Here is a 21237-nt window from a genome sequence, read left to right on the forward strand (position 1 = left end):
GCCAAATGGTGGATTGTTCGCTCATGGACAGTTGTAGACAGCACAACAGAATCCCAATCCACAGAAGAGTGTCTCTTTTTCCAGGATGTCCATAAATATACTGGAAGCAGGCCACACCCCTAGGGAAACTCCCCTTCAATGGATTGGCTGCTCAAAACATATTCATCTGATCCCATCATGGGAATAACCACATCACAACTGCTTAAACCACACAGAATTGTAGTCCAGCCAAGTTGACACACAGCTTCAACTATCACAGTCCACCCCTTGTCAACTTGGCAGTTGTACACATCTTATTAACCATATATAATCTCTAAATAAGACAATTATAAAGTCATATTTGTGCGTAACATGATACGCTAACACTCATACAATCGAAACTCATTAATGTTATTTACATTTCACAGTTCATAACAGAAGGAAACAAAAATATTTGATGCACATATACAATGAAGAAATATATCACAGTCCTTGTTTCTATAACTGGTCACGTGGTCGTAGCTGATATTCAGAACTACCTTCTTCCACCACCCATTCTGTATTTCCCTTGCCCTCAGCAAGCACCTCAGCTGGTCATGGTTCTTTGCCTGGTGGGGTGACCCAAACCTTCATTCCTGAAGGGTCTAGGCCATTAGTAGTCATATAAGAAATGGGTTGCTGTAATTTTCCATTGACTTTAACTTCAGGCATGGTACTACTAAGAGACATCCTAAAGAATCTTCTGTATTCCAGGCATAATGCTTCTCTACCTCCAGTTTCCCCTTGGTAATCAGGATGTCACATCACATAGTACAGTAATGCCCTTCTTTGTCTGTTGATCCAGAGGCATGAGGAAGCCAAAATGGTTGGGTGGCATTCTTAATTTCCAGTTCAATGCAATCAGTATTGTGTCTCCCGGTGGGAGTGTTACTCCCTTTGGGACTAAGATCTCTAGACCCGCAGAGCAGAGGGTAGCAGGGACAGGAAGCAAAAAATTTTTGAGTAGGTCACTAGGGGTAATAGTGGTACCACTCCCGTTTCCACCCCTTGGTTCCTAGACCTGTGAATCCTGGCTGTTAGAGAAACAGCACCATATATTGGACAATGGTTTAGAGCATATACAGCCTCCTGGAGAACATTACCCCAACCCTACAGGGTATTGCCACCTAGTTAGTGCCATAATTGTGTTTTCAGTAGGCCATTCCATCATTCTGTCAAGCCAGCTGCTTCAGGATGATGGGGAACATAGTAAGACAAGTGAATTCCATGAGTATAGGCCCACTGCCACACTTCATTTGCTGTGAAGTGAGTCCCTTGATCTGAAGCAATGCTGTGTGGGGTACCATGATGATGGATAAGGCATTCTGTAAATCTGCGGATGGTAGTTTTTTGGCAGAAGCATTGTGCGCAGGGAAGGCAAATCCATATCCAGAATAAGTATCTATTCCAGTAAGAACAAAACACTGTCCTTTCCACCATGGAAGTGGTCCAATGTAATCAACCTGCCACCACATTACTGGCTGATCGCCCTGAGGAATGGTTCCATATCATGGACTCAGTGTTGGTCTCTGCTGCTGGAAGATTGGGCACTCAGCAGTGGCAGTAGCCAAATCAGCCTTGGTAAGTGGGAGCCCATGTTGCTGAGCCCACGCATGACCTCCATCCCTGCCGCCATGGCCACTTTGTTCATGAGCCCATTGAGCAATGACAAGAGTAGCTGGGGAAAAAGGATGGCTGGTTTCCACTGAACGTGTCATCCTATCCAGCTGATTGTTAAAGTCCTCCTCTGCTGAGGTCACCTTTTGGTGGGCATTCACATGAGACACAAATATCTTTACTCCTTTGGCCCATTCAGAGAGATCTCCAGACCTGCAGAGCATAGGGTAGCAGGGACAGGAAGCAAAAATTTTTTGAATGGGTCACTAGGGGTAATAGTGGTACCACTCCCGTTTCCACCCTACTCTTGGTACCAAATGTGTTAGACTGGGTTCTCTAGAGAAACAAAACCAGTAAAGCTTATATAGAGAAAGAAAGAGAAATTTATCTTGGGAAAATGGCTCACACACTTACAGAAGCTGGCAAGTCCAGAGTTCTTGGATCAGATGTTAAGCTGGAGGCTTTTCCCAACTCATGCAGCTGCAGGGGCTGAGGAGCTCAAGGTTGGCAGGCAGTATACTAGCTGTTGACTCCAATGAATGACGAATCCAAGATCTCCAGGCCAAATGGTGGATTGTTCGCTCATGGACAGTTGTAGACAGCACAACAGAATCCCAATCCACAGAAGAGTGTCTCTTTTTCCAGGATGTCCATAAGGGCCACACCCTTAGGGAAACTCCCTTTCAACGGATTGGCTGCTCAAAACATATTCATCTGATCCCATCATGGGAATAACCACATCACAACTGCTGAAACCACACAGAATTGTAGTCTGGCCAAGTTGACACACAGCTCCAACTATCACACTAACCAGGGATAGATTTGGCTGAAGATAATCTTACATATGCACTTGTGCATAAAATTATTCACATACAGTACAGAAGCAACAGAAGACAGAGTTGGAGTAACTTCTCAAAGACAGCCAAACACTTGAGAGAAAGAATCACCGGGCCTGTGGACTCGGGACTATAATCTCGGGGGACAGCGTGTTCAGTTGGCACAACATAGTACATAAAAATCTTGTTCTACAATGTACTTTGGTGAGTAGTGACTGGGGTCTTAAAAGTTTTTGAGTGGCCATCTAAGATGCAACTATTGGTCTCCTCTCTGGAGCAAAGAAGAGTGAAGAAAAGCAAAATCATCTGGAAATAATTAATCCAAGGATAAGATGGACCACAAGGACCTCAACCTTTATGACCTGAGACCAGAAGAACTAGATGGTGCCTGGCTACCAATGCCAACCACTTGGAAAGGGATCCAAATTGGAGATTCCTGGATAGAGTGTGAGGAAAAATGTAGAACAAAATTAAAAAAAAAAAAAAAAGCGAAAATGACCAGAATTACTCACTGTGGCCCCAGGTTACCCCTTGGGCTTAGAAATGGACTCATTTCCATAGATTGGTTCTCATCCTGACAGTGAGAAAGACCTACATGCAGAACACCTACCCCAGGGAGATGCACCCCTTGGATCAATCAGCCATGAGCCATCAGAGAAGTAGCATTCACATAGAGGGAAAGCTGGGCAGACAGGAATGCATGGATAAGAAGGGCACAGGGAGGGGGTAGTCACAGGGAAGAGAGGGGAGGAGAGCTTTTTTATGGTTGGGGATGGTAATCAGGCCGTGAAATCAAATGTACATGAGCTGTTCAATATAAGCACCCAAAGCACAATTTAAAAAGAAAAAAAAGAAAAGGAAAGAATACCTTATGGAGCACAATTCTACTCTGATACATATGGGACTGCTGTGAGTCAGTCAGCTCTGTGGCAGCTGCTGTGTGGATGTGAGCGTGTTCAGCATGGCTCATCCTCCATCAGAGCTGGTAGGGGTGTGAAATGATGGGATTCCTGTGAAGGAACCCATAACAGTACACAGGGTAGGTACTCAGCAAATGCTCATTCTCTTAGCTCTTTGCTCAAAGCATCTTTGACCGTTTGTTCTAAGAGAAACAAACAAAACAAAACCAACCAGCTTGTGTATCCATGATGATGGCTCTGCCCATCTAGGTGGAGGCTGCTGAGAACAACCAGCAGGTGGGAACAGAAATTTTTTTCTTTGCAGGAAAGGAAGGGTCAACCAACTTATCAAATCACCTTCTCCAAATTATAAACCCTCCAATGTCTCCCTTTTGACAGCTCTAATAATTAAACAATGCTTGAGTGATTATTACCTGTTAGGCACTATGTTAAGCATAATACCTCTATGTTATACCTGTGTGATTTAAATCTTAAGAGCAGACCTTTGGGGCAGGTACTCCTATTATTGGCACTTTACAAATGAGGACACTAAGGCACTGACAGGTTAGGTAACTTGCCCAAGGTCACAAAGTAGGTGAATGGTAAGGGCATACTGCACCCTTGTCTACTGTACTCCTCTGCAAGGGTACATAAGCCCATGTGCGGGATGTTCAGCTCTTGTTTCATACATCAGAGGCCTTTCCCTGCCTTACATATATATACCTTTCATGATGTATCTCTAGTGTGCCCAGCCCTAGGCCATGTACTGGAGCTGGGGAGCTTATGCCTAGTGGGAGAGACAACCTTAGGGACCAGTAAAATGTGGAAACACAAGAGGAAAGAGTGATCCTCTCCAGATTTAGGGTGGAGAGAGCTTCCCAAAAAAGGGGACATTTGAGCTGGCCCTCAGCCTGGGAAGATGAGTAGGAGTTCACCTAGCAGAGAGGATGACCATGGCGAGAATGGTGGGAAAGGGCATTCCAGGCACAGGAATTTCAGGAGCAAGGCAGTAGAAATGAACCCGATACTTAGGTAACAGCACATGGTTCAAGTGGCTGGGTGGTCGAGTGTCAGGAGATAGGGCTGGAGGTCTGACTCCCAAAGAGTCAGGACTTGATTCCACGGGCAAAGGTATCTGGGGCCTTACTCCAGGGGCCACAAATTCCAGTATCTTCGGGGGTCAGGCAGGTGAGATAAATATAAATGAAGTGGGCCAACTTTCATACATGTAGAAAGAACTGCGTTTCATGCATATAGGACTATTCACTTCCACAAAGAATTGTCCCTCCTCTTGAAACACAGCCTCAGTGTCCTCATTCTTCTAGTTCTGATGGAGGCATGGGCAGAGCATAGATGGTACCCTAGAGGGTACCATCTCAGCCATGGGATTGGGGAGGCAGGAGGGAGTGGTGGGGTCTGTGGCAAACTGATAAGCTTAGACCAATAGAAACAAGGACCAAGTATTCAGAGAAGCCAGCAGGCTGAACTTTATGTGAGATCTCTGGATTGTTTAATGTTGATGCAAATTTTAAAAATGTATATTACTCAAGCCAAATAGAACACATTCGTGGGTGACCAGGTGGCAACCTCTATTTTGTCTGGCCTCTGCTTTCAGGAGCTCTTGTGGAAGAAAGCTGAACTAGAGCCCAGTGGCGTCTACCTCTATTGTAGGGTCTATGTAGGGGAGAGTCAGATCAGTAACAAGATGACCTACCTTTCTAGGGGCAGGGCTTCATATTGAGGCTTCATCTGGTGGCCTCTTTCCTCTTCCCTCTAAGCAGCTTTTCTCCAGAGGGAAGGGGGGGGAGGGGAGGGGAGGGGGCTGGCCTCCCTGTATCAGTGCCCATCCCCCTTAACTGTGCTCATCTGTGTTGTTTCTTCCAGTCTCCATCTGCTGCTGCCTCTTCATCCTATTCCTGTTCCTCTCGGAGCTCACCGGATTCATAACAACAGAAGTGTAAGTCAGGCTTCCTAATGGGGTGTTCTGAGGCTTTTGGGGAACTCTGGTGGTGCAGTGGTTAAAGCATTGGGCTGTTACCCAAAAGGGTCATCAGTGCAAACCTACCAGCTGCTCAATGGAAGAAAGATAAGGCAGTCTGCTTCTATAAAGATACAGAGCTTTGGAAACCCTATGGGGCAGTTCTCTGTCCTGTAGGGTTGCTATGAGTTGGAATTGACTCAATGACAGTGGTTGGGCAGACGAGAGGGAGGATCCTGAAAAAGGAGAGAAACCTCAGAACCATCCAACTTCTGGTCTGAAGCCTGTGGCAATCGTTGCTCTTTTGTTTCCTGAGTTTTGAAAGTTAGGACCAAAGTGAATATTGCTTGTTAAAGCCGAAGAGAAAATGTGGGGGGCTGGGGCTGGGGATGGAAGTGGGCTTCGTGGGTCCATAGATGAACAGACATAATGTGTTCATTTTTACTGTTCCACTGTTTGGCTATTGGGCTTTTTTTCCTCTGAATCATCACCGGGTCATTTGATGTTAGCGCTAGAAGAGTTCAGAGAAATAGACACAGCTTCCTCCCAGAGAGGGACGAAGCTGCTGACATCAGAGTAGGGCCCCTCAGCTAAATAAACCCTTTTCTCAGGCCCACACTTGGTTAGGAATCCGTGGGGGCTTCCTAACAGCTCTTGACTCAGAGTGGACCTATCCCCGATTCCTAGAATTATTCGTTGTCTGGGTAACCTAATAAACGCTCTGGACTCTGTGTAACATAGAATGCCAGTGGGATTATTCAGCCCTGCCCTCATCTGCCACCCCTCTGGAGAAAGAATAAGAACCAGGAGCTTCCTGCCTCTGGCACTGCTCAAAGCTTCCGAGCCTCTTCACTTCTTTGTTTACAACCCAGAAAGTCATCACAGGGATGGGCCCTGGCTACCCATTCCCCTGTGCAGCACTGGAATTTTCTTTTTCACTCATGGAATTGATTTGGTTTCCTTTAGCCCTCCTCTCAGCCATAAGATAATAGAAAACTAAAAACATAGAAGCTTTACCCAAGATGCCCCTGGTTGCCCTACAAGCATTTACTGCTATTAATCCTCAAACAGCCCAGGTCCTTTCTTTGCAGGTGGGGAAACTGAGGCTTTGCCCACAGTCACACCACAGTATCTCCTGAGCCCATATTCTGAGCAAGGAGGGAGGTGTACACATGTGACAGCAGAGCACAGGAGTGCTGCGTGAGCCCCAGGGACAGGATAGGAGGCTTTACAAGTTCCAGGCAAGGGGACTGTCAGTGCAGAGGCCCTGGGGTCAGGAATTAACTGTGTGTGTGTGTGTATGTGTGTGTAAAATAGAGAGAAGGCCGATGGAGCTGGAACAAAGGAAGCAAGCAGGAGAAGATAGATGGAATAGGTGGAACCAAGATGGGTCAGGCCCTGTGCACTGCCATGTATTTATAGGAATCCTCCTTGATCATGAGCACCTAGAGAGCAGGGACCAGATCTACCTTATTAAGGGTCCTGTGGGTCGGTGGGAGCAGTGGATGAAGCACTTAACTGCTAACCAGAAGGTCAGCGGTTTAAACCTGCCAGCTGCTCCGCAGAAGGAAGATGGGACAATCTACTTCTGTAAAGATTTACCGCCTCAGAAACCCAACAGGGGTCACTATGAGTCAGAAACGACTTGATGGCAGTGAGTTTGGTTTGGTTTGGTTTGGTTTGGTGGGTCAGTGTTCAGAGAAGCTGAAAATGCCAGTGGTAGAAAGAATACAATCAACAAGGAAACAAAACTAGAAAATATAAATTAGTGATAAGTGCTGTGAAGAAAAAAAAAAAAAGGATAGGAGATGGGGTGTGAGGGAACTGAAGATATATATTTCATGAGGATTGTTGTTGTTGTTATGTGCCGTCGTATTGGACCCGACTCATAGTGACTCCTCCTTGGGTTTCCAAGGCAGTATCACTTCGGAAGTAGATTGCCCAACCTTCCTTCTGAGGAGTGGCTGGTAGGTTGAACCGCCAGCCTTCTGGTTAGCAGTCATATGCCTGAGGAAGTATGCTACCAGAGCCTTAAACCCTTTTTTGAGTTACATGGAGAAAAAAATATTAAGATGATGGATCAGCTGGCCTACTGATACTTGTTTAATGAAAACAAGATTATTTGCCAGCAAGGCATCTGCCTAATAGAATGCTTGGCATATCTTAATATCAGTAGGCCAGCTGATCTATCATCTTAGTATTTTTTTCTCCATGTAACTCTAAAAAGGGTTTAAGGCCACTCAGCTCTTAGCGTACAGTAAATGCTCAGTAAAACCCTAGGGAGCACAGTTCTACTCTACTCTGCTGTACCTGGTTTTAGATGCTTCCTTCTCCCTCTCCTTGTACCTCCCTTGAGTTAAGAATAGCTTCGCCTGCCTCCTACTAAGAATGTTGAGGGGTAGTTAACCCAGCCAATGTGAGGCAGGGTGCTGAGGCAAGGGGCCATAGGACAAGTAGGTTTTGACATCAGAACTTGAGGTTTCAACGGGTGGAGCTCCACCTGCCGTGTGCCTGAGAGTGTGGGGAAGGGCCGGTCCAGCAAGCCTGGACAGCTCATTCCGTTTGCCAAGGGCAGGGCTTGGTTTCTCAGAAACACACCATGTTCCCTCTGCTCTGCCCTCTCCACTGTCAGGAACTTCCTCTTCTTCCTGGGGGCATCCTGGGAACCATGGGTCACACAGAGTCCTAGAGAGCAGAAAGGAGAAGGGGTAAGGGGAAGAATAAGGACATCAGAGCCAGTTCATGAGTGTTTGGCCTGTGTCCAGCCCTGTGCTAAGCACTTTTTCGTCCACATTCAGGGTTAGGGAGAGGATGGGCATGAGAAGAGAGCTCTGTCCAGAGCCCCCATGGCCAGAGGTTCCATCCATAAAGACACCCTGGTAGCAAAGTGCCTAAGGCATTTGACTGCTAACCAGAAGGCTGGTGGTTCAAACCCACCAGCCACTCCTCAGAAGGAAGATTAGGCAGTCTACTTCCATAGGGATACCACCTCAGAAACCCAAATAGAGGTCTCTATGAGTCGAATCAACTTGAAGGCAGTGAGTTTGGTTTTTTTGTTTCTTTTTTCATTTGTTTGTTTTTCCCAATTAAAAATGTTAAAATGGCAAATTTTATGTAATATATAGTTTATCACAATATAAAACTTTTCAAGTTTATTAGTCAAAAAGGTGTCCTGGTGGCACAGTGGTTAAGTGCCCAGCTCCTAACCCAAAAGATCAGCGATTTGAATCCACCAGCCACTCCATGAGAGAAAGATGTGGCAATCTGCTTCCATAAAGATTATAGCTTTGGAAACCCTACAAGGCAGTTCTAATCTGCTCGTAGGGTCACTATGAGTCAGAATCAACTCAATCATGATAGGTTTTTGGATTAGTCAAAAATCACAGGAGTAGACAAGTGTAAGAATTTAAACAATTGATGTTTAAAACTGTTAACAGCAAAAAGGACACGGTACCCTAGCCTCCCTTTTCCCCCTGCTGCCACATTACCGTGATGCAGGAGTTGACTACAGGGAATGTGTAGGGATAAGTCTCCTGAGAGCCTAAGGCCCCTTTGGGGTCTTCCCTTTATCAGAAGCATCCCTGACCCTCAGCCCTCCAGGAAGCGCCACAGGTTTGGGAAGAGCCAGAGGTCATAGTTTTTCTCTTCTGGGCAACTAGCCCTCCCTGGCGGTTTTGTGACCGCAGCAAATTAACCCCCCTTGATTGTAATCCAAGGAAATGAGGTCACCACTGGTTGGATCAACATCATTTCAACCCAGTCTGTGGTTATCAGTGACATAAGATGCTTATTCTGGCGGGGCACGGTGAGGGGGGATGCGTGTTTGTGTGGGCTTCGAACAGGCCGGTAATTATTCTTGGAAAAGTGGCCCCACAGCGTGTACTGAGACTCTGTGGTTCCAGAGAAGCAGTCCCCTCTGCAGAGAACATGGCCGCAGAACATTCCGGCCTTTGACAGACTGGCTCTGACACCTCTTCATAATTATTAATCTAAGCTTTATAACTATAAAACCTAGTAACTAGAACTCTGTTGATGGTTTGTAGGATAATACAACTTACTACACTTTCCAGTTATGATTTAACTGAACCACATGCCAGCTACCAACCATAATGCTTTATGATGACCATCTCATGTAATTGTCAATAAAAAACCTTGAGGTATATACTGTGGTTAGCCCCCCTTTACAGTTAGGGGAACTGAGGCAGTAGGAGGCTAAAGCCACATGAGGTAAGTAAGTAGTGGAGGTGGAGTCAGAATTGAATCTGTCTGACACCAGAGCCCAGACTCAGCATTGCTGCTCCTTTGCACCCTCCTTTCCTGCCCAGGACACTTTGGAGCATGAGTTGTTGTTAGGTACCATCAAGTCAGCCCCTGACTCATGGCAACCCCATTGGACCATTGTGATCCATAGGGTTTACACTGGCTAATTTTCAGAAGTAGATCACCAGGTCTTTCTTCCTAATCTCTCTTAGTCTGGAAGCTCTACTGAAACCTATTTAGGATCACAGCAACAGGCAAGCCTCCACTGACAGATGGGTGGTCACTGCACCTGAGGTATATTGTCAGGAATCAAACCCAAGACTCCCATGTGAAAGGTGAGAGTTCTAGCACTGAACCACAGTGCCTCACAGGAGCATGAGAGCCACTGCTTTTTGGTCAGACCCTACTGGGAGATTTAAATGCACTCTTCTGGAGTAAGTGGTCAGATAAGCAGGCAGGCAGAGCTCCAGGAAACCATTGTCCACCCAGTGGGAACTTGGAGATCACCTTGAACTGTGCCCTCAGATGCTAAAGAAGGAAATCCTTGCAGACCCAGAATGGGGAGGCTTAACCAAGACAAAGAGCTGAGTCTCCCTCCAAGCTTAGGAGTCCCCACCCTGAAACCCGTACTAGGGGCCAGGGCTGGGAAGAGAGCTTCAGATTTCACTTCCAGGAGCTGGATTGTACTCCTGGCAATGGAGACCTGAAGGCATGTGAGTGGGGAGTGCTAGATCAGGTTCTGCCTTAGGAAGCCCTCTTCTTGTAAAGTGGGATTTTGGGTAAGGGTGGCCCTGGTGGCCAAAGCCAGGTGGGGCGATGACCCAAGACAGAGGTACTGAGGGCAGAACTGGGGTGATGGGGGGCAAGTATGGCCAAGAAGCTGTGGGGACAACTTTTTTGGACATCCACCTGGTTGAGAAGAAGAGATACACTTACTTTTACCTGCAACAGTTAGAATTTAAAACTGTAGGTCCTAAGAACATGTTTGCATAATTTATGTCTCTCCCCCCACCCCCCAAGCCTCTCAAGCCTTCATTGCAGGCCACGCCGCTGCATAAGTTTCCATTAAATCAAATTATTCAGCACGGTGGAGGTCAGCAACTCTGGGCAGGAATCTGAACTATTCAAGTGCTCTTCTGAAAGCAAATAAAATTGTTTTCCATAGATGTCATCGGGCTCATGCCTCAGCCTAGAATTTCAAGGCCTTCTATTACATTCCACTTGCGCTCCCCCCCACCCACACCTCTCCGGCCCCCTTCTTCCTCTTTCCCTACATGGCCATCACCAGCAGACCCCTGTGCACGTCAGCCACGTGGGGCTGGCTCCCTGACGCCGTGTGGCGTTCTGCACCTGGAATGTGGCCCCAGTCTTCCCATCAGTTCATGCGTGCTGCCTGCTTTCTGGAGTTCTCACTGTGGGAACGAATCAGCCTGCTCACAATAGATAGCTCCCTCCATCCCACGGAAGCGTGTGAGCCCACACTCAGGAAGCACAGTCCTGGCAGGGAGAGTCAGGTGCTGAAGTCCACCAGTGTTTGGCAGCTGGACGGGATGGAGGGAGCCTCGTGGGGCACAAAGGATGCGGATCTTGGAGTGCCTCCATGCCCTGTAGGTGCCTAGGCCACAGGTGTCAGGGTGCCTCTGAAGATGACCCAGAAGGGCAGAGACCCCTACATCGAAAGAATATCTGGGTGCCATTTGCCCCTCCGTTTGTAATTGATGTCTGTCCCCTCCAGACAATATACCAAAGCCAAACTCCAGCCCACTGCCATCAAGTCTGTTCTGACTCACATCATAGTGACCCTATAGGACAGAGTATAACTGCCCCATAGGTTTTCTAAGACTGTCATCTTCGCAGAAGCAGACTGCCTCATCTTTCTCCTGCAGTGTGGTTAGTGAGTTCAAACTGCTGGCCCTTTGGTTGGCACTTGAGCATTTTAACCACTGCACCACCAGGTCTCCTTCCAGACAACATAATGCAGTAGGAAGAACATGTGTTCTGGGCTCAGGTGGTTCTGAGTTCAGATCCTGCCCTTTTCTGGTTGTGGTGTCTTGGCCAATCATTTACTTTCGTCTGAGCAAGGTTTTGTCCCATGTGAAAAAGAGAGCAGTAACCCCTATTGAACAGTGACTTGCTGTGAGTATTAAATGAGATAATGCATGTGAAAGCACCCAGTATACCAAACTGGAACATCTCCTTTGATTAGTTATAAGAAAAGCTAGCTTTTATGGGGACCTTAGAATATACCAGAGTGATTGGTAGCTAAGGTAGAGTCCTCACTTTTTGTGCCAGAGACCTAGGTTCAATTCCTACCCAGTGTACCTCTGCGTAGCCACCACTTGTCATTGGAGGCTTGCATGTTGCTACAATGCTGAACAGGTTTCAGCAGAGCTTTCAGACTAAAAGAGACTAGGAGGAAAAGCCTGGCAGGCTGTTTCTGAAAATCAGCTAGTAAAAACTCCATGTAGTATATATCCTAAAGAAGTGAGAGCCAGGATAAGAACAGATACATGCACACCTATGTTCATCGCAGCACTGTTTACAATAGCAAAAAGATGGAAATGACCTAGGTGCCCATCAACAGAAGAATGGATAGCCAAACTATAGTACATACAGTGGAATAGAATACTATGCAACGCTAAAGAATAAGGTATAATCTGCAAAACACCACATAATGTGGATGAACTTGGAGGACATTATGCAGAGTGAAATAAGTTAATCACAGAAGAACAAATACTGTATTAGTTCATTATTGTAAAAAGTCAAGGAATGGTGTATATATGGAAGGAAACTTTCTTTGTTGGTTACTAGGGGTGGGAGGGGAGGGAAGGAAACACTGCAAAAACTTAAAAATAAACAAGACTTGCTTGCTAAGGTGGTGGGGGGCAGAGAACTCCATGGATCACAATGGTCCAGGCCACAACCAATCATGGGAATGGCACAGGACTGGGCAGCATTTTGTTCTGTTGTGCATGGGGTCCCCTTAAGTTGGAGGCCAACTTGAAGGCAGGTAACAGCAACATAGAATATACCAGGGGCTATGCTAAGTGTCTTGCGTGTATCGACACATTTAATCCTCACCACTGCTGTGAGGTGGGTTCATTAGTATCCACATTATTACCAGCTCAGTAAACTTTGACAACAATGAAATAGTGGACACAGAATATAGCAGACACTTATTAAGCACTTATTATTTATTAAACACTGTTCCGAGTGTTTTGTGTGTTTTCACTTAAACGTCTCAGCAACCCCAAGACACAGATACTGTAATTGTGCCCATCTTACATCTGTGGAAACTAAGGCCAACAGAGGCAAAATCTCAGCGGGTGGAAGAGCCTGGATTTGAACCCATTCCTTTATCATGGTGGGGGTCAGAGACAAACCCCTGCCCTGGGCACCCTGCAGCTTTACCCAGTAATCCTTAAGCAGCCCTAGAAGTGGCTCAAAATCCTTTTCCCCTTTTTCACTTTCTCCCTACCTCCCTTCCTCCTCCTTTTTTTCTTCTTTGGTGAAAAACAACTTTACCGTGAACCCTTTGAGAGCCAGCACTTAATGGAATTGCCTTGTTTTTCTAGGTCTCAGAGTTTCTGCCTTTGACAGGATGCACTCTTACCACTTTTCTGTCACTCTCTTATCAATGGAAAAGAGTTGAGTTTTCCTCCTCTGTTAGTTCACATAGGCTCCAGCTTTTGCAAGTTTCACTATGTAACTTACATACAGCAAAGGCCACATATGTTAAGGGTAAGGCTTGATAAATCTTCCAAATGTATACACTAGCATGACCACCATCCAGATCAAGACAAAAGACATTTCCAACACTCTAGAAGGTTCCTTTGTGGCCCCTCCCAGTCAGTGCACCCCCACCACTAATCTAACTTTATTACCATAGATTAATTTTGTCTGTTTTCTAATTTCATAAGCAGCTTTTCAGTTTTACAATTGAGGAAACAGACTCGAGAGATGAAACAACTTGTCCCAGGCGTTCTAGCATCTAACTGGCAGAGCCAAGGCAGTGAACCCACCTGTCTCCCACCATCCCACCAGTCCCTTCAGCTGTCCAAACTAACAAGGGGAAGAACCAGCCCATGAGGACCCCAAATAATAGCTCATCCACAAAAAGTATGTATGTATATACCTTTCAGGTGGCTTGATTCTGACAGGCTAGCTGTTTGCTTTATAAAACCAGCCTAGCCCTGGCCTATAAAGCCAGTTCGCCTTGGCACACCCACACCTGCGCTTGGGGGCCGTGGGAGGGCACGAGGCACTGGCCAGGAATGGCAGGAAGCCAGCAGCCTGGAACATTTGCCTTGGATGTGGAAAGTGGCTGTATTGACCTCATCGGGTGGAGGCACCGGGTGTTGAACCATGTTTATCCCAAACCCTCCAGGAAGGAGCCTGGGAGCAGCCAGTTCTTCCTTACATAACCAGTCTGGCCCAGACCTCTGTGGCTGGTGTATTGCCCTTCCTCCCTACACCTCAGCCCCTTTGTGCTGGGCAGCTCTCAGCCCCAGGGAGCCTGGCCACTTGGCTTTTTCTAGTCCAGAAGACATGGATTGATGGGCTGGGAGAGGCCTCCTGGGGCCTGGAGGGTGAGCTCACCTTGGCGCCACACTTGGGATTCACCTTACTCTTTGCTGAGATCACCTCCAGAGGATTGGCATAGGTGACATCATCCCACAGTCCCTCAGTGCTGTGCAGAAGCCCCGCCTAGCCAGGTGGGAAAGGTGAGAGGCTTTGAGGAAGCTGCTCACTAGGCTGGGAAGAGAAGCTGGAGCCCGCCCCTCCCGCAGTGATCATTTTCTTAATCACCCAGAGACTTTATTACTCATCTACTCTCTGGAGTTGCGAATTAAGGCCACAGTAGAAATTGGGTGCTAGAGGCCAAGGAGGAGCACTTGGCTGTAGAACAATATCTCCTGCTCAGACTTCACCTCCTGTGTGTGATCTGCCCCATCTTTCCCACTGGCTTGTTCACTCTGTTCCCCCTCTCTAGTCCCTGGGTGGCACAAATGGTTAAGCCCTTGACTACTAGCCAAAATGTTGGTGGTTCAGACTACACAGCTTCTCAGAAGAAAGGCCTGGCAATCTGCTTCTAAAAGGTCACAGCCTGGAGCATGGTTCTACTGTGCATGTGTGGGGTCACCATGAGGTGGAGTTGACTGAACAACAATGGAATTTCTTTCTTTTTTTTCCTTTCAATTGTCTCCCCTCCCCATACCCTGTGGCCTCAGAGGGTCAAGTCCTCCTCCTTTACTTCCTTGACCCTAGAGGCTGATGAGGAGAGGGAGGGGAGGCTGCAAGGGGCCATGGAGAACCTGGGATTCAGACGTAAGGCAGACCTAAGTTGGAATTCTAGTTCTGCCATTTTCTGCTGCATGACTTTGGGGATGGGACTCAACCTCTCTGAGCCTCAACTTCTCTGAGCCTCAGTTTCCTCACTTAAAATGGGAATCAGGACATTTCACAGGAGCAGATGGGATAATGTAAACGCAAATCATAGCCCTCCCTGATGAGGAGTCCTCTAGTTTAACGGGTTGAGGGGTTAGCAATCTGAAGACTAAGCCTCATCTATTAATGTTCTTGCCTTTGAGTCAGATTTGACTCATAGCGACCCCTCCTTGGGTTTCCAAGGCAGTATCATTACGGAAGTAGATTGCCCAACCTTCCTTCCAAGGAGTGGCTGGTGGGTTTGAACCACCAGCTTTCTGATTAGCAGTCAGATGCCTTAGGCACTATGCTACCAGAGCTCCTTATGAATGTTCTTATCTCTGAGAATGGAGCTCTGGTGGCATAGTGCCTAAGGCATTTGACTGGTAACCAGAAGGTTGGAAGTTCAAACCCACGAGGCACTTCATGAAAGGAAGATGGGGCAATTCTAAATGAAACAGCCCTTGGTGTCTTTTTGAGCCCACCCAGTTTTCTTGTTGATTGAGCACCAGTTATTATCACACTAGGTGCTAGGGGTTCAAAGACAGGGTCCTAATAAAATTGAAATGCCCTTATCTTGGTATGACTTGTTCTTCCCTAAATGTAAGTGGCACTTACAAAGTTATCTTGAAGTGTGATTGTTTAGGGTCAGCGATCCTTCTTTATTTCACAACCTGTGGACAGGACCTCGGGGGCCTCATAAATGTTTAAAATAATCACATCCCGGCCACATCAAGCACTGACCGCTTTAGGAGTGTACTGGGCCAAGCTTGTAGATTAGATTTCCTCCCTCCATGGGGATTATCTGTGACTCAGAAGTGGGCTGTAGACACAGCCATCCGACATCCACTCAGCAGCTCCTCATGGTTGTCTACAAGACACCTCAACCTCAGCACAGCCAAGATGGAACTTGGAAGCTCTCCCTGCCTGCCACTCCTGTTCCTCTTCCAGCCCAACAAAAAGTTCCAGAGATAAATGGTAGTCTTCTTGCATGCCTCCTTCTGCCACCCCCAGTCCCATCTATACCCAAGTCCTGCCCGCTCAGCCTGCAAACATACCCTGTCTTCATCCCTCCTGTCTATTCTTACTGCCACTATCATCTCTCCCAGATCCCCTGCAACACCCTCTATCTGGCATCCTTGGTGCATGGTGGCTCCTCTGGTCCTCACCGCAGCCAGAGGGAGCCCATTCAAGTGCTAGCCTGACTTGGTCATCACACGCAGTATCAAATCTAAAGCCCCACTGAGCTTTTTTTGAGGGTGATGGTAAAATTCAGAAACAGTAATGTTAATTGTTGAACAACACGATGAACAAAACTGTTGTTAGTTGCCACTGAGTTCATCCAACTCATGATGACCCACTGTGTGCAGAGCAGAACTGTGCTTCATGGGATTTTCAAAGTTGTGACCTTTTGGAAGCAGATCACCTAGGCTGTCTTCACTGGGTTCAAACTCTCAACCTTTCAGCTAGTAGTAGAGCACCTAACTATTTGCACAACCGAGGGCTGTCAAAGCTAATATTACTAAATTGTACAGGTGAAGAATTTTGAAAAGGCAAATGATTTGTTACATAGATATTGACCACAATTTAAAAAAATCTAAAGGCTCCACTATGGCCTCTGAGGCCCTTGCTGATCTGGCACCTACTCTGTGACTTCATCACACACTACGCTTCCCTTTGCTCTACCCAGCAGCCATACTGACCTTCACTCAGTTTCCCAGATGAACCGTGCCTTCCCACTCACCAGCCTTTGCACATGCAGTCAGAATTCTCTTTCCTCTCCTTTCCAGCCCAGTGCCTACTCATCTTCAGCTCTCAGCTCAGAGCTACAGGAAGTCTAACCCAAGAGCAGTGCCCATGAGTCCCTCTCGTAGCATTGACCATGAGCATTGACCAGGGTTGGTAGTAACACAATTACTTAGGAAGTGAGTACTGGCTCCCTAGTCCCTGGGAGGTATAAATGGTGAATGCGCTCAGCTGCCTGCTGAAGGGTTGGAGGTTTGAGTCCCCTCAGAGGTGCCTTGGAAGAAAGGCCTGGTGATCTGTTTCTGGAAAAGTCAGCCATTAAAAACCTTACGGAACTCATGGGATCACCATGAGTCAGAGTCGACTCGACAGCAACTGGTAACTAGTGCTATCTCTTTGATTTGTGAGGCTGTACACTCCCTTAGGGAAGGGACCACATACATCTCTAGTGCCTGGCAGGTCTTAGGGGCTCAAAAAGCATTTGTTCAGTAACTGTGTGTGCTAAGAGATCCCAGCATTATGTCCTGTTCCATCTTCTGTCCCTAGCAGCGTGGTGACATGGCTGCCTGTGGAGTCACCTGCCCCCAAATTGTGTCTATTGCAGTCAACAGAGTAACGGCTCCCCAAACAATGTCTAGGAGCTCTGGTAGCATAGTACCTAAGGCACTTGACTGCTAACCAGAAGGCTGGCAGTTCAAACCCACCAGCCACTCCTCAGAAGGAAGATTGGGCAATCTACTTCCGTAGTGATAGCACCTCAGAAACACAAGGAGGGGTCACTGTGAGTCAAGGCCGACTCGATGGCACATAACAACACAACAACAACAAACAATGTCTGCATCCTTGTGCCCGGAACCTGTGAATATGTTACCTTACATGGCAAAAGGAACTTTAGAGGTGTGATTAAAGTAAGGACCTTGAAATGGGGAAAATATCCTGGATTGTCTAGGTGGGCCTGACATAATCCCAAGGGTGCTTATAAGAGGGAGGGAGCAGGAGGTCAGACAGTAGATGCTTACTGCTGGCTTTGAAAATGGGAAAGGGCCATGAACCAAGGGATGTGGGTGTCCTCTAGATGATGAAAAAGGCAAGGAAATGGATTCTCCAGAAGAACACAGCCCTGCAAACCCATATTAGACTCCTGATCTCCGGAATTATAAGATTATAAATTTATTAGTTGTTTTACCATCAACTTTGTAGCAATTTGTTACAGCAGCAACAGGAAACTAATACAACTATGTAGTCATGTTTCAGGGCTTTGTGAGAGCAAGGGAATTCCTGGCTTCCAGCTGGGTGAGAAGAAATCTCAAAAGAAGGAGGGAGTAATGTCTCATGTGCCTGTTGTCCCTGATCCTAGTAAGACCCACACTTCTCATGTAATTGTTCAAACAACCCCATTAGTCATGGGTGGTGATATCCCATTGAACAGGTGGGGCTCACTGAGGTGAAGTTAGCTGGCCAAGTTGACATAGTAAGTGCCAGTATCAGGATTTGAACTTGACTCTGCCTATACTCTTAATCTCACCCCACTCTCTCTCTCCCTCCTGAGAGACTGTGCTCCCTCTCAGTATATGGCCAGCATTTAGTCACACTTGGAAAGTAGTCAAGAAGGGGACCTGTGCCCCCTCCAAACATACCCCACCTTAGTGTGTGCTGAGATCAGTGTCTGGATTCTCTGCATTGTGGTCACCAAGTCCCTGCCTGTCCTCTGCAGCCGAGACTAGAACCCCATCTCAGTGAAAGCCTCTGTGTTTGTCTCTCCCTCAGTGTGAACGAGCTCTATGTCGATGACCCGGACAAGGACAGCGGGGGCAAAATTGACGTCAGTCTGAACATCAGTTTACCTAATTTGCACTGTGAATGTGAGTATTCCCAACAGTTCCTGCTTCCAGCAAGACAACTCTTTCAGGCAGATCTCTGAATGCAAAATGGAGAGACAGCCAGGATATATTACATGAACAGAGAAGACTGCAAACAGTTCATAGTATATGACCCTCCCCACTCTCTTTACGAGGAGAATGTGATGAATGTGCATGCACTTGGAGGTGCGTGCGAAACACTGCTAATGGGTTACCTCTAGAGGATAGCCACTGAGGGTATCTTAAGTCATGGTCCCTAGGGGCAGAGCCTGAGATGAGGCTTCTCATGCAAGTGACATGTGAAGAGAAGGCTCTCAGGACGGAAGCAGGATAGGGCAGAGCAAGAGGATAAGCAGAGATGTGTATTCAGCTGAAATCTAATCTCAGCCAGACCCCACAGGAGTTCTGGAGTGTGGATTACACCATGGTAGTTTGCCCTTCCCAGTAGCAAGGGACCAGGCTGTTATTGTCCATATTATTGGCTAATGGCTGCAAGTGTGTGCGCATGTGTGGTGAAAGGAAGGGTTCAGGTGTCACATAACCTCCCAAGCATTTCAAGGCAAGGAGACTTCTAGTCAGCTAAGAGCAGTGCCCTGGAGAAGGTATAGGCCTGGCCTGCACCAACCAATAAATGGGGTCTGGAAGGAGTTCCACCAGTATCTGTTACAGGGGAGAGTTGGAAGACTTCCTATTTCCTTCCTGCTCTAGTTTGTTTTAACCAGGAGACTGAATTACTTGTATAAAACAAAACTCATTTGAAGTTTACTTTGGCCATTCTGACTGCTTTGCTCACTAAAACAGTGACCTCTGGCTAAAGTGATCTCCAAGCCTCAGCTTCCTCATCTGCAAAATAGACTCTCTGGCCTGAGGTTGCTGGGAGGGCCTGGTGAGATGTGGGCTGGGGTTCTGGCTCTCCCTCTGCCCCAACCTGGCTGTAACCTGCTTCAGGGCCTTTCCCCACTTACGTGTTTCCACCTAGTTCAGGGCATGGTTGGATGAGTCTCCAACCAGAGATAAGGGAGAGAATTGGCCCTGTTACTGCTCTGGAGTCCTACAGTGAGAAGTACGTCATGAGTTTGAATCCACTGTGGGCCCCAAGCCAGGGAACCTGTTGAAATAGGTTGGTTTTATTTTTATGTTTTCTTTTTCTCTTAGAAAAAATACTTCTTTTGGCAGCTTCTCATTCAGGAGCTGGTTGTGTCTCTAGAACTAGGAAATTCTTAGTCAGAACAGAGGACTGGGAACAATAGGAGGGAAGGGATCTGGTTCCATGCTCTGGCCCAGCTCTGGGCAGTAGCCCAGCCGGGGCTGGCAAGCCTCAGGCTGCTGGCTGTGCCACCCCCTCTCTGCTTCCCACCTGGACCACAGGCTCTGCTGGCGTACAGGACTTTGGCTTTTCTTTAAAAGAGCTTTAAATTTTATTATAGAAAAAATGCGTGCTTATTATTGCTCCTTTGGAAAATCTAGAGAAGCTGAGAGAGGAAATCGCCCACGATTCCACCACCGTAGTGTTGGTTGACATTTTGACGTAATTCCCTCTGGTTGGGCTTCTATTCTGTACATTTTTAAACATGGCTGAGATCATATTGTGTACAGCCTCATAGCTTGCTTTTAAAAACATTTTCTTGGTACATAAGTAATACAGAAGTATATTTTATTTAAACAAAAAAAAATTTTTTTAATTAAAAATACAGAAATATATAAAGAAAAAGGTAAAAGTCTCCCTGTTCTCCTTCATATTCCCCAGCATATCATCATCCCCAGAGGAAGCTTCCGTTAGTAGTTGGGGCTGTTTTCTGTCCTTCTGTACTTGTGCATGTGTTCATCTGCAAAGATATATAGTATTTTAGGCTTTATTTTCCTTTTTACATGATAGGGACCCCATTATAAGGCACCATACTGGGGTTTGTTGTTCAGTGAATATTTTAGAGCTGTTCTTATGTTATAAATAATAGGAGCAAAATAGTGACTACAGCTACCATTTATCCAGCTTTTATTCTGGGCCAGTCCCTGTCCTGAATCTGTTGAAATACACTAAGAGGAGAGGTATACCAGGAATGCAGGGATGGTTCAGCATTAGAAAATCAACCAACATGATACACCACATCATTAGAACAAAGGAAAAAGAACCACATGATCATCTCTATAGATGCATGAAAAACGTTTGATGAAATCCAACACTCTTTTTTGATGAAAATTTTCAAGAAGATGGAATAGAAGGGAAATATCCTCAGTATGATTCAAGGCATGTGTGAAAAGTCAGCAGCCAACAATGTACTTAATGGAGACAGACTGAACTCTTTTGCCTTGAAACTAGGCATAAAAAAAGGGTACCTGCTCTCCCCATTTCTATTCAGTATTGTATTAGAGGCTCTAGCCAAAGCATTAAGACAAGAAAAAGAGATTAAAAGTATCCAAATTGGAAAAGAAAAAGTAAAATTATTTCTGTTCACAGATGATGTGACCATGTTGTTGTTGTTGTTAAGTGCCGTCGAGTCGTTTCCGACTCATAGTGACCCCATGCATAGCAGAACGAAACACTGCCCGATCCCGCGCCAGCCCCACAATCCCTGCTATACTTGAGCCCATCGTCGCAG

The 21237-nt window shown here is 46.6% G+C and overlaps 1 protein-coding gene across 1 annotated transcript in view; it reads left to right on the top strand.

Annotated features, from left to right (window-relative positions):
- ERGIC1 (endoplasmic reticulum-golgi intermediate compartment 1) overlaps positions 1-21237 on the top strand; it is a 103438-nt gene that overhangs the window by 7065 nt on the left and 75136 nt on the right. The window contains exons 3-4 of the mRNA XM_007951667.1: positions 5255-5327; positions 18549-18643. Of these exons, the coding sequence (XP_007949858.1) occupies positions 5255-5327; positions 18549-18643 (168 nt within the window). The remainder of the gene's footprint in view (positions 1-5254; positions 5328-18548; positions 18644-21237) is intronic.

The sequence above is a fragment of the Orycteropus afer genome, unplaced genomic scaffold, assembly GCF_000298275.1.
Source record: "Orycteropus afer afer isolate SDZICR_OR568_19922 unplaced genomic scaffold, OryAfe1.0 scaffold00306, whole genome shotgun sequence".
Lineage (NCBI taxonomy): Eukaryota > Metazoa > Chordata > Mammalia > Tubulidentata > Orycteropodidae > Orycteropus > Orycteropus afer.